Raw genomic sequence first — 13,662 nt, 5'->3', positions numbered from 1 at the left:
GAATAAAATCATTTCTCTCAAGGTAGAAAACGAGGAAATAAAAAGAAGGGAATATCTCTTGAAAAATAAGCTAAAAGAAAAAGAAGCTTGCGAAGAACGTGAAGCCAAAATAGTATCTCTGAGGAAGGAATTGGAGCAAGTTAAAAAGGGTTGGAAGAGCTCTCAAATACTTGACACTATCCTAAATAATCAAAAACCTCAGTATGATAAATCTGGAATAGTTTTTAAAGGAGAATCATCAAGTACTAAGAATAATGCGAAAAGCTATGTCGATGTACTAAGAAAGATTATTTCATCAAAGGCTCATCCCAGATCCAAAGAATGAAGATAGAGTAACTCCAAGGAAGAATGTTGTTTCGAATCATGGATGTTACAACAGATACAAAACAGTATTTCATCAAAGGCCCATCTCAAATCCAAAGAATGAAGCAGGAGTAATTCCAAGGAAGAATGTTGATTCAAATCATGGCTATTACGACAAGTACAAAACTATCTTTATTGGGCATTGTTTCTATTGTAATATTTTTGGTCATCAAGCTAGACATTGCATGGCTCGTAAGAATGAAACACCAAAATTGAAGGATCAAATAAACAAACCATATGGCCCCAAAGGGCAAGGACAAATCAAGACCTACAATTCTTTTGATCCCTTGGCCAAATTTGATCTGATTTGCTCATTATGTAATAATAATGGACACAATGAACAAAATTGCCCACTCAAAAGAGGAAAAACAAGAAGTGAGAATCCCAACACGGATAAATGTGGCCTAGCTCTATGTGCTCAAAATAATGAAAATCATTGGTTTGTGGATAGTGGGTGCTCCAGACACATGACAGGGGACAAAAGGAAGTTTGTCTCATTGAACAAAAAGGAAGGAAATGTATCCTTTGGAAGTGGATCTGCCAAAATTGCTGGAAAAGGAACTGTTACTCTTATTAATGGAAAAGGAAAAGCTCAAAATGCTTTGCTAGTAAACGGGCTCAAACACAACCTCTTGAGTGTTAGCCAAATCTGTGATCAAGGACATAATGTTGTCTTTAGCACCAAAGACTATGAAATAAGGAACTCTTCCTCAGGGGAACTTGTGGCAAAAGGGGTTAGAACACCAGACAACATCTACATTCTGAACAAGATTCAAGAAGATAAATGCTACTTAAGTCAAATAAATGAAAGTTGGTTGTGGCACAAGCGACTTGGACATACAAGCTTCGATAACTTGATCAATATTAGCAAGATTAAAGCAGTACGAGACATTCCAAAGTTATTCAAACTAAATCAAGGAATATGTGGACCATGTCAACATGGAAAGCAAACCAAAACCAGCCACACGACGAAGGAGTTTTCTACATCAAAGCCTTTGGAGATCATACATGCTGATTTATGTGGACCAACTAAAACTCCGACACTGCAAGGAAAAAGTTATTTTGCTTTATTTGTTGATGACTATACTAGAATGATGTGGATATATTTTATATATTATAAATCTGAACAGAAAATGAAAATGAAAAGGACTCAAAGATTAAGTGCCTCAGAACAGATAGAGGGGGAGAATTCACATCAAAAGAATTTAATGAATTCTGTAAAACACATGGAATTAAAAGAGAACTCTCTGCTGCCAGAACACCCAAGCAAAATGGGGTAGTTGAAAGAAGAAACCGAACAGTTCAAGAAATGGCAAGAACAATGTTAATAGCAGTTGACTTGCAACCAAAATTCTGGAGAGAAGCAGTCAGGACAGTTTTCTATACCTTGAATCGAACTCAATTAAGACCAAATAATGAAAAGACTCCTTATGAATTATGGAAAGGAAGACCTGCTTCAGTAAAATACTTCAAGATTTTTGGAAGCAAGTGCTTCATAAAAATCAATGATGGCTCACCAGGAAAGTTTGATTCTCAGGTTGACGAAGGGATCTTCCTTGGATATTCTACACAGAGCAAAGCCTACAAGTGCTACAATAATCGACTACGGAAAATAGTGGAAAGCATTGATGTAAAGATTGATGAAGACCTTCCAGAAAAAGAAATTGAAGAACATGAAGTTGATCCTCTCATTGAAGAAGAACCTGAAAAAGAAGAATAAGATCAAGAAAAACCCAAGGAAAAAGAACCATCTCAAACCCCTTCAAATATGAAGTTTCTCCAAAAATATCACCCAGAAGAGCAGATTATTGGCAATGTAGATGAAGGGATGCAGACACGAAGACGAATGACAAGTACACCAAGGAAAAATGATGCTGCTCTTCTATCCATGATAGAACCAGAAACATTTACTCAAGAAGGATCCTCATTGGGTAAAAGCCATGGAAGAAGAAATGTCTCAAATTGAGAAGAATGAAACATGGGAGTTGGTACCTCGTCCAAAGGACAAAAACATAATAGGAACCAAGTGGATATTCAAAAACAAAATGAATGAAGATGGACAAATCATCAGAAACAAGGCAAGGCTTGTCTGTAAAGGCCATTCACAAGTTGAAGAAATTGACTTTGAAGAAACATTTGCACTAGTAGCTCGTATGGAAGCTATCAGGATGTTCTTGGCATTTGCTTGCTCAAAAGGATTCAAAATCTATCAAATGGACATAAAATTAGCATTTCTGAATGGGGAACTCAAGGAAGAAGTCTACATGGAGCAACCAGAAGGGTTTAATCTAACATAAGGAAAAGACTTTGTCTGTAAGTTGAAAAAGGCATTATATGGGTTGAAACAAGCTCCTAGAGCTTGGTACGCAAGATTGGATCACTATCTACAACAAGAAGGCTTCAAGAAACGGGTGGCAAGAAGTAATCTCTACATAAAGACAGATGAGGATAAGTTACTAGTCACACTTGTTTATGTTGATGATCTGATTTTTGCTCGTAATAATGATGAGATGAGCCATGAATTTTCTCAAAACATATCAAAAGAGTTTGAGATGTCGATGGTAGGAGAGTTATCTCACTTCCTTAGACTACAAGTATCTCAAACCACGGCAAGCTTGTTTATATCTCAAGCCATATATCTTAAAGACATGCTTAAAAGATATGGAATGGAAGATTGTGCACCCATGAGCACACCGATGACCACAAATTGCAAATTAGCAAAAATGATGACTCCCCTCCGATAGATGCAACTCATTACAGGTCAACAATTGGAGCCCTTCTGTACTTAACTGCTACAAGACTCGACATTATGCAAGCAGTAGGAATGGTGGGAAGAATTCAATCAGCTCCTAAACAATCCCATTTGTTGGTTGTGAAAAGAATTCTCAGATACCTAAAAGGAACTCCTGATTTCGGTCTCTGGTACCTTAAGAGCTCAACTCTTACTTTGACTGCATACACCGACGTTGATTGGGCCGGAAGTGTCGATAATTGGAAAAGTACTAGTGGAAATGCATTCTTCCTGGGAGACTATTTAGTATCTTGGCTCAGCAAAAAACAGACATCCATATCACTATCTACAGCTGAAGCTGAGTATATAGCTGCCGCAGATTGTTGTACTCAAATACTATGGATGAAGGAAGCTCTAAAAGATGTCAACATAGGTACAAATCAACCAATTACCATCTATTGGGATAACACAAGTGCGATCAATCTCAGCAAAAATTCAATGATGCACTCAAAGACTAAACATATACCAATCAAGTATCATTTCCTTCATGACCAAGTAGCTGAACAAAACATCATCTTGGAATATATCAATACTAAGGAGCAGATAGCTGATAATTTCACAAAACCTCTTCCTCGAGAAGCATTTGAACATCTTCGTCAAAAGATGGGGGTTGTCTCTTTAACATCACTTAAGTTGATTCATAAAGAGGTTGCAGGACAGGGGGAGCAGTTCGACAGGGGGAGTCCTTGTGCACTCCTTTGCCACTAATGTCAAAGGGGGAGAGAAGAAGAATATTGCAATCAATGACAAAGGGGGAGATTGTTGATCTAGATTGTCATTAATGTCAATATGAAGCCAAGGAGAAGCAGAGCAGACTTGTGAAGAACAAAAGCAAAGCCACTGGAAAGAGGATCGCATCATCGAAGGTACATAAACAGAGTCATCGGATGTCACAGAGAGATATGTCCAAGGGAAAGTGCTATCGGAAGAACAAAGAGCAACAGAGCATCAGAGGAGCTAACAGAGGAGTTAACAAAGGAGCGGCAAAAATCAAGACAATGCAAAATATCATAATAGAGACCATCGGAAGAGCTCATTGGAAGCTCAAAACGGGAGCAGTCAAAGAAAAGTTAGAGAAAGAAGTTCAATGGAAGAAACAAAGAGGAACACGTAGCGGAGAAGCATAAACAGTGGTATTGAAAGCCACAGGAAAGCCAAGTAAGTGTAAGAGCGAGAGAATGAGGAGGAGCCAAAAGAGCGAAGGAGTATATAATATAGGCAGAAATCAAGAATACAGATGAAGAGTGAATGCACGTGGTTATATTCCAAAAAGCAGGTTTGAAATAGTGATAGTGGTTTTCGGGTAGACTCAAGGCTGTAAGTGGTATTTAGGGCTGATCACCCGATACCATTCATCGACTGACGCGTGGCAGGAGAAGGAGAGAGGAAACTGCCTTATCGGGCAGGTAATCCTCGTGCACGTAGCTCACCCAATATCATTGTCGAGCATTGGATCAAATGCATTTTGATCTAAGGTGCAAGATCACCAAGCAGCTTTGTTGGTCAGGTGTAATATCAACCGTCGGATGGGATGGTAAGATCTACGGTGGAGGATTGATCCGAAAAAGGCAAACATCGGAAAATGTGCATGTGCGGACCCAACAATGTATATGTCCGGGTGTATAAATAGTTGAAGTCCAGCTAAGTGTTTCGGAGCAGGGTTTTCAATGTATTTCAAATATCCTTGTATTTCGGCTTTAAGCCTTTCCACATTAAAATATGCGATTGCGATATATATATATATATATCCACGGGACCATTACAATATGATGTATTGTTATATCGCATCCGCCTATCGGAACTCTCATAGCGCAAGTTATAAAGGGCTGTCACCCCCGAACCACCAATTGCGATACGTATGCGGACCCGCTGCGACGTTATAACATGCCCTATTGTAATATCGCATCCGTCGCAATATCGCAAGCCTTGTTGAAGTTTTTGCCACATTAAAATCCGTCAATTGCGATATAATTGCGGACCCGACTACACCATTATAGCATGGCTAAATCAAATTTCGCATCTGCGGTAATCGCAATGTTCAAAGGAATGTTAATCCGGTGATTGCGATAAGGGTATGGACCCGACAAACTTATTAATAACTGTTTAATACCATATCGCATCCACTCCGGTCGGCAGTTGGGAATCGGCTATGTTATGTGCGAACCTCCAGAAGCGGCGATTGCGATAAAAGGATGACGTGGCATGTGGGACCTTATATATGACTAGTCTCTCTTATATGGTTTCTGTGAACAATTTATGTATATTGTATGAATATTAAAAAAAAGGGCCTCTCTGATATTTTCTGTTATGCAACACTATTGTAATTCGACCTCTCTTCCACGTTAACGTGTCCTGTGTGTATTGATGGATTTGAAGAGATAAAGGAAGCCGAAGAGTGAGCGCAGAGGAAGATGAAAGATCAAGCGAGCATTGAGGAAGTCGAAGAGCCAGCGGAGAAAGGAAGACAAAGGTCAAGGGTATCAAGAATATAAAATAGAGAACAAGGAAAGTTTTGGGTTACTGAAAAACTGTAAGAAAATAAAGGAAGTCGAAGCTCTGGCAGAAGTGGAAGGAACAGGAAGACATAAGTAAATCAGAGGCCCAGCAGGGTTAGGAGTAGAGAATTAAAACCACGCAGGTCCAGACGGTTTACAGCAAAGGGTTGGAGCCCTTGAGGTAGATGCCTCAGAACTGAAAGGATTGGTGTCCTTGGGAGTTGGTGCTCCTAAATTTAGGGTTGGTGCCTTGACAAGACAGAGTTGGTGCTCTGAGGTTGGAGCCTCACAAAGAGTCCAAGATGGTGCTTGGCAACTGATTGAAACCATATATACATATATATTGTACTTAATTTATTGCAAATATCGCATTAATAAAAGCATATATCCCTGTTATCTACTTTTGTGTTCCAAATATAAATGTTTTAACTGATATACATAATAATTGAAAAGAAATACTAATTCACCCCCCCTCTCAATATTTCCAACAAAAAAAAATCTCCTCTGGTCTACTATCCCTGCCCCTATCTCACTGCTTCGACTTTACTTACTCACTTCCAACAACTCACAGTGACTACACAGGAAATCGACTTCCCAACAAAATCGAACTGCACAAGTGTGTTCTACAAGTGCCCATCGAACTCCTTCCTATAATATCTCGTTGGAGCACAAATAGCCAAGATTAAAACATAATCAATGCGAAGATTAACTAGGAGTTGATCCTCGTCTTCTTCTAGAAGATTTGCACCAAATTTAATTAATCCCTTTTAATTAACCAGATTTCCTAAGTTTAGACTTAGGGAACCATTTAAAAAAAGTTAATTATTTTAATTAAATCATCTCTAGGTGGAATTTTCCCAAACTGTTTCTGGGAATTGGAGAATGCATGTGTCTTAGCCTCTCTACAAAATCTCGAAGCTAGAGCACATCAGATGTTACAAAAATCAACAGAGAAAAGGCAATAAAAGAAGAAGTTGCAAAAAAGAGGCACCTTGGATTTATGAGAGCAAGTGCGATTGGTGATTTTGAACTCGAAGACTCTTCCTCTATCCCTTTTACCAATGTTCATGATCCCTTCCATTAAGTTCCTCCCCCTCCTATGTCTCATAATCAACCTAAAAAAACATTAGGAGCTATTTCACACCTTCCTCCAGCTCTGCCTCTACTAATGCCCCTCAAGTTCCAAGCCACATCAACCTACCTTAGATAGCCATTGGAAGAAGCAATGCAAAGAAGTTGTTTTTGATATTTTCCATTATCCCTTTAAGATGGGTTAGTTTATCACTCATCAGGGTTGGGACAACACAAGAGTTCCCTTTATGGATGAAGCATCATGTGCTTGAGGAACTGTGTGATTATTAATGAAGGGGGTAGAGCTCATGCTGGGATTTTTCACACATGCTAAGCAAATGTCCCAGCCATGTTTTGCATTTTATCTGTTTCTTTCATTGTGGTCATCATATGCGTTTACCTTTCTTTTAGTTGCATCAACCTACAAGTCTAATTCTTATGGGCCTAGACTGAAGGATGGGGATGAAAGGTGCCAATCCCAATGACCAATAACCACCAACCCAAAGAATGAAGATAAATAAGGGTAAAGATGGAGAATGGTATGGAAAATCTTAGACATGCTACTTCAATCAGTGCCTCCCTAGTAGTGCCCTTACTAAAACCTTAAGGCCTCGGAGGAGGTCCCACTTGACAAGGGTCAAAGACTAGCCCCCAGGTGAAGTGAGGGAACAAGAACACAATCAATATCTGTCAATTATCCAGATTGCCCCATGATCCATATTAGTATGCCCATAACATTAAGTGAAGCACATGACTGCAAAATGGTTAATGTACCTGCATATGCATAACCCACTTTCCTTCAAGAAGAAATGGAAGATGGAAGAGAAAAATCTGACCAGAGCAGAAGTGAAGGATCCTGGCATCATGTCATGCACTGGGCATATAGTACTGCTAGTTGGCTGCCTGTCCAATGAGCAGAAAAATTCTCGTATGGGTTACCCTCTTTTTGGTGGGTAACAAGTACCAAGATCTTTATGTCTAATTGGAAAGGCTGTTGGGCAATGGGAATAGTCGTGGATATGTCTAGAGGCCACTGTTACAGATGTTGTTATTGTATAGCCATCATATTTTGAAGCAAGGACATCATGTCCTATATCACCTTGGCCTGAATCTCATTTTTTGACTGCCTTTATTCTACAAGTTGACACAATTGCTTAGCAAGCTACTCTGCTATGAACTCATTCCATGGGCATTATTGCTATTGCAGAAGCTGAATGTGGTTCGACTCTTAGGAAGACTCTATCATTTGCAGCATGACGAACCAGGAAGGCAAAGTCACTGTCTAAAACCAATGTTGCAGTAATCGTTATCAGGATATTATCGGTGCGGGGAAAAAATCGGACAAAATCGTAAAAATCAGGAAAAAAATCATAACATACAAAAATATTCATTGTTTTCAATTTTTTTAATATCTAAAAGCATCTACAACATAAAATAAATACATTGACACATAAATATGATAAAAGAACTAATATATAAGATGTTTAATATCATTTCTAGTGCTACATCACACATTACAGTGAATCATGTCCTGAATAGTAAGTCCTGACTCATGACTCCCAACTCAGCCTCAAAATATCAACAAAAAATATAATAATGTATCTCATGAGTCATGAGTCATAATGTCATATACAATGAAATGAACCAAATAACTAAAGTCTAATACTATTGATTTCATCTACCCCTCTTGCGAGAAAATGCAATAGCTTTCCCTTTCCCTCTAAATGTAGATGTCGGTGGAGTTGGTAGTGGACTCCGTTGTGCTCTAGAAGCTGAAGAACTAAGAGCTATAGGAGGTAGACCACGTCCTCTACTTGTGGCAGGGGTAGCCCAGGTAGGTGGTGTCACCTCCTCCTCCTGTTGCTCTGCCTCCTCCTCCTCCTCCTCCTCCACTACCTCCACTAACCAATAATCAACAGACTCCATGAGAAGCCTCTCGACCTCAACCCTCCATGCAGTAGTGGTATCAATCCCATCCAATGAGATGGCCTCCATATCAGGTGTCCTCTCAAGTTGCCTCACCCACAATCGAAGATTGCAGTAGACGTAGACCCTGTCATTAAGTTGTTGGGACTCCAACCTGTACAAAGATCGTGAAATAATAATTATAAAAAAAATATATATTGTTTAATGAATTCAAAAAATTATTTGGAAATTTGCAATATTTTAAGTGTTAACCTGTTGCGTTTCTTCTTGTGTATTTTTTCAAATACACTCCAGTTGCGCTCACATCCTGAGGAGCTACATGTTTGGCTGAGGATTCGAATGGCAAGCTTTTGCAAAAGGGGTACCCTGGCACCATACATTCTCCACCATGCATCTACAACAAAATTACAAATAAAATTTTATATAAACATAAGAAAAAAAATGAAATTTGAAAGTTGAATCAAAGTATGAAGTTATGAACTTGAAGAGACAATGAAATTTGAAATAAAATAAAAAATACCTAGCATTTTAGTGATCCTATCAGTGACAGCCATGTCAAAGCCAAATGTGTCACCTGCCATCCTGTATGTCTCAATTTCTTTGGAGATTTTTGTACGTTCTGCTGGAGATTGCACCATCCTTTGAACAGAGGTTAAGAATCCATCCATGATCTCAGCGTCAAATACGAACCCACATGGGTAAGAAAATGTGGAGTTCAGGTAGATCCCTGCAGCATGAATGGGACAATGGAGTGTGTTGTTCCATCATTCATCAATCACTTCCCATAAGAGGAGTTGTCTCTAAAACCCCTCATCTCTCTTATCATCATAGTAGGCCCGAATGGATTCTTTCGCCCTGTCTATGGCCTCATATAAATAGCCCATTGCGGGCTTCTCACCATCAACTAATCGAAGAACCTTTACCAAAGGTTCAGTGACGATGCACACCTCCTGCACTCCCGCCCAGAAGTCTTCCTGGTATGAAACTAGTCTGCATATGGCCTCTCCCTCTGGTTTGTGGCTCATTGTCAAAGCACGCCACTCCTCTAAAAGAAACATTCTCTTCACATCCCACATAAAATTCAAGAGGGATTGAAGAGATATGAAACTGGTGGCAAACTGTGTAATGGCGGGGTGCACCAACTCTTTGTTGTTGGTGAATTTTCTCATCAAGCTAAGCACATATGTATGATTATATATAAATTTTGCAGCGTTGTCCGTTATGACTTGGACAACATGTTCTGCACCCACCTCCAAAATAAACACATCTAGCAAATCACATAAAGTTTTTGCGTCTTTGATATGTGCAGATGCATCAACAGATTTGATAAACATAGTCCCCTTGGAACAACTAACCAAGAAGTTTACAAGGGTTCTCCCCTTTTGGTCAATCCAACCATCTGACATCATAGTGCATCTTGTGTGTGCCCATGAGTCCCTAAACTCCTCCAATCTTTTGGTGTAGTCAACCTTTTCATTTTGAAGAATCCGGCCTTTAAAGTCACCATAAGAAGAGATTTTGTACCATAAGTCAACAGTTGTAATAGCATCAACAGCAATCTGGAAAAATGGATTATTCCTTAAAACACTGGAAGGAATATCACTCCAAAGGAGAAATTTGGCCAACAACTTGTCATCTTGTTCTTTCTCAGTTTTTTTAAGCATTGAAGTGATAGATGGTTGTGAACTAGGCGTGGTTCTAGGAACAAAAAATGATGAGGCAGCTATCGGGTTGGTTGTAGATATTGATGCTGAAGTAGAACCAGTGCCACTTCCTTATTCACCTGAGCCTAACACAGACTTTGTTAATTGCTTCTTCATTTTTGCTTTGGCCTTTCTATTGTGCTTTAAATTTTCCAATGATCTCATGGCTTTTCGAATGATTTTAGGATTTGTATTTGTGCAAGGCCCTACATCAAATCTAGAGATTTGTGCAAGGTGATACTTCAATCTGTAAACCCCCCCGACATATGTTGCCCACACAACTTGCAAGACAAATTTATTCTATCAATCCCTCCATCAGGGTCACCAAATTCCCACAGAGAGTCCAGTTTCCTTGGCTTGTTTGATTTTGAACTTTGAACTTTGAATTTGAATGGTGATTCGGTGAACCTATGACAAAATAAGGATTACAATTTACAAGTTACAAACTTACAATTTACAAAAACTAAAAAAAAATTACATACATGAGTAACATAACAAAACACATGGAATTTTTGACAATTTAAGAAATTTTAACAAACAAAATGAAAAATTAAATGACAAAAACCCCATCAAGATTCAAATCAATTCAAAAATATTTGATAACCCATTGAATTCTTTTGATAAACAATGGATTATCCAGATTCCAAACCCAACCAAAAACATGAAAAAATAAATAAATAAATAAATAAATTTACAAAACACAAAATTTTGGTGCCCATACCGGTTTGATGGAAAAAATTCGTCTCCTCCTTAGCTCTCACTCCGTTTTTCTCCTCCAATCAGCGGATTCAGCTCCCAAACGACCAAGAGGTCACTCCAAAACCCCGTCGCTGCCGCTGTCTGTGCAAATGATTTCCAAAAAATCATGTAATTTGCTCTTATAAACGCGCTGCTTTCTTAGCCGGCAATTTTTTGCGATCAAATCGCGATTTTTTCCAAAAAAAAAAAAAGTCTGTATTTATCGGGCAATATTATCGTTGGATTTAAAAAACCGCAATTTTACGATAAAATCACAATTTTATGGCGAGTACTGCAACACTGGCTAAAACAGTGATTTGCAAATAATGAGCAGACAAATGTGGAAATTCCACCAGCTTTGATGATTTTCCTGTTTTCAGAAGTGCATATAGTTATGTTACCTTTTGTCATTTCTATTGGAATACCCCATGAAAGAAGTGGAAATTCTGTTGGTTTTGGAAGGAAATCATAGGAATGGTTTTGCAGCAGAAAATTATGCCAAAAACCATCAGCAATCACACAGAATAATAGCAGGAATTGTGTCAATTCTGCAGTTGTCTGAAACGCAAAACTTTTGGGAGAAGCAATCTGCAGAAATTGAGAAGAAAAGAAACAATTTTCATGTATTTGGTTACCTGCAAGTGATGTCTATAAGTCACCCATGCACAAATTGTTCAAATTTTAGTTCATAACTCACTGAGAATTCAGGATGAATTCTGCATGGGAGAAGCTCCAAGGTAGACAGAATTGTATAACTCAAAAAAGATCTAAATCTGAGTCTCTAATACCAATTGATATGTGTACAGGTGATAACAGCAACAAGCATATTCACTCAAGAACATAAGTGTGCAGAGACAAAAATTTTGAACTGCACATATTGTATACTATATTTTATTTAGTATATATAAGAGTACACAGTTGTTACATGGAGAATATTTTAGGCAGAGTTAGGCAAGAAATTTACACTCAGTAGTTAAGGTAGTTGGACTGGTACCTGAGATGCACAAATATAATACAACATTGACTAAGTCTCCTATGGATAAGTCTCAGCACTTCACTAACTTTGATTTCTTTTCAAAGGAAAAATATATTTTTCACTTGGCAGCAAGACTTGCAATATGCAATTCAATGCACATCAGCAATAAATTCACCTGACGGAATAGCTAAAGAGCAAGATTTTGTCGCCTTGTGAAATCCAAGATGCCATTAATTTATCCAAGGCACGCATTTTTCCACAGTGTTGTGCGTCACTGAGGCCCATGAAACTCTCATCTTGAGTGACTCCACCAATCAATTCAGCATCCTTTCCAAAAACAGATGCGGCGAGGGCCTCATCCTTCTTTTGCTTCTCCAAATCATCCTTGGGGTTTGGTTTGATTAGCTCCAAATGGTTGCTGACCTGAAACACAAACAAGTAGAAAATTACTCTTGATACGTATTGCTGTAGGCATAGGAACAGCAAATAAAATAAAATAAAAAATTACGGACAACAATCAGCTTTCAAAATCAGAATAATATGGTATACCTGCTGAAGCTTTACCAGACAAGGGAGTACAAGACAAAAGGGGCATGAATCACAGCCATCAGGATTATTTCGATGAAGATAAGACCAAATGATCCCATCCGGAACTGTTCTGTGGCAACACTCAACCCGAGTTAGATGGCTCCCGCAGCTACAAGGAAGATCCTTTGAGATAAGGCATTGAAAATCTGGGCTGTCCAACAGTCTTTTGTAAACACGTCTCTGCAATGGGCTCATAGCACAAAAAACAACATTATCTTCTTTTCCCATCATAAGATGCCCTATAGTCTCTTCCTTTGTCCTTCTCAATAGGTATTTTCGCAACACCTGTAGCAAATGCTGTTTACGCTCCTCTGCAATGTGCACAAACCTCTCAGGTGCACTTATCCGTTGACCCTGCTTGAGAGGCTCATCATAGAACTCTCGAAAATGTTCACGGGTCCCCAAGCATCCAGGAGAAACCAAATCAAAAACATTGAATAAATCCATGATTTTGTTTTGCATTATTGTTCCTGTAAGCCCATAACACTTCTTAGTTTTAATTCTTTGACAAACCTTGTAAAGCTGTGATTTTTCATTTTTCAAACGATGAGCCTCATCAACAATCACCATTTCCCATTGCACCTCACACAAGCTTACACCATGAATACGAAATGTATCAAAACTCGTAAGAACTATTTCAACACCACTAGTTTCTAATTTCCCTAGAACATGTTCTCTGTTTGCACCATGATAAATAGCAACATTGAATGTTCCCCATTCATGAAACTCATTTTCCCAATTACGAAGAACAGATGTAGGACAAACAATCAGTATTATTTTTCTATTCTCAATATGCTTTCGGTTTGTCTTCTCTGTAGACAATGCAACAGCAATATCATCAGATTCTGTATCCTTTTCGAGCACGGCAGCAACAAATGCAATTGTTTGAATAGTTTTCCCAAGTCCCCTATCAAATTCAGACAAGACGACTGTGAGATGATAATCATTAAAGATCTGGTTGGGAAAATGCAAATAAGATATCATCCAACTATGATGCTTAGATAGTCTAAC

At 38.6% G+C, this 13,662-nt stretch overlaps 1 protein-coding gene across 2 annotated transcripts in view; it reads right to left on the bottom strand.

The window, feature by feature from the left end:
* The window catches only part of LOC149196433 (switch 2-like), a 150,743-nt gene that overhangs the window by 71,355 nt on the left and 65,726 nt on the right, over positions 1-13,662 (bottom strand). For both annotated transcript variants that reach the window (XM_089405553.1, XM_089405554.1), the window contains exons 3-4: positions 12,613-13,558; positions 12,239-12,486 (exon numbers count right to left, since the gene is read on the bottom strand). In XM_089405553.1, coding sequence (XP_089261679.1) covers positions 12,239-12,486; positions 12,613-13,558 — 1,194 coding nt within the window. The remainder of the gene's footprint in view (positions 1-12,238; positions 12,487-12,612; positions 13,559-13,662) is intronic.

Source organism: Pinus tabuliformis, chromosome 2_2 (genome assembly GCF_031772625.1).
Source record: "Pinus tabuliformis cultivar Carrire ecotype Pingquan chromosome 2_2, CPIR1, whole genome shotgun sequence".
NCBI lineage: Eukaryota > Viridiplantae > Streptophyta > Pinopsida > Pinales > Pinaceae > Pinus > Pinus tabuliformis.
This window is presented reverse-complemented; position numbering and strand designations above follow the sequence as displayed.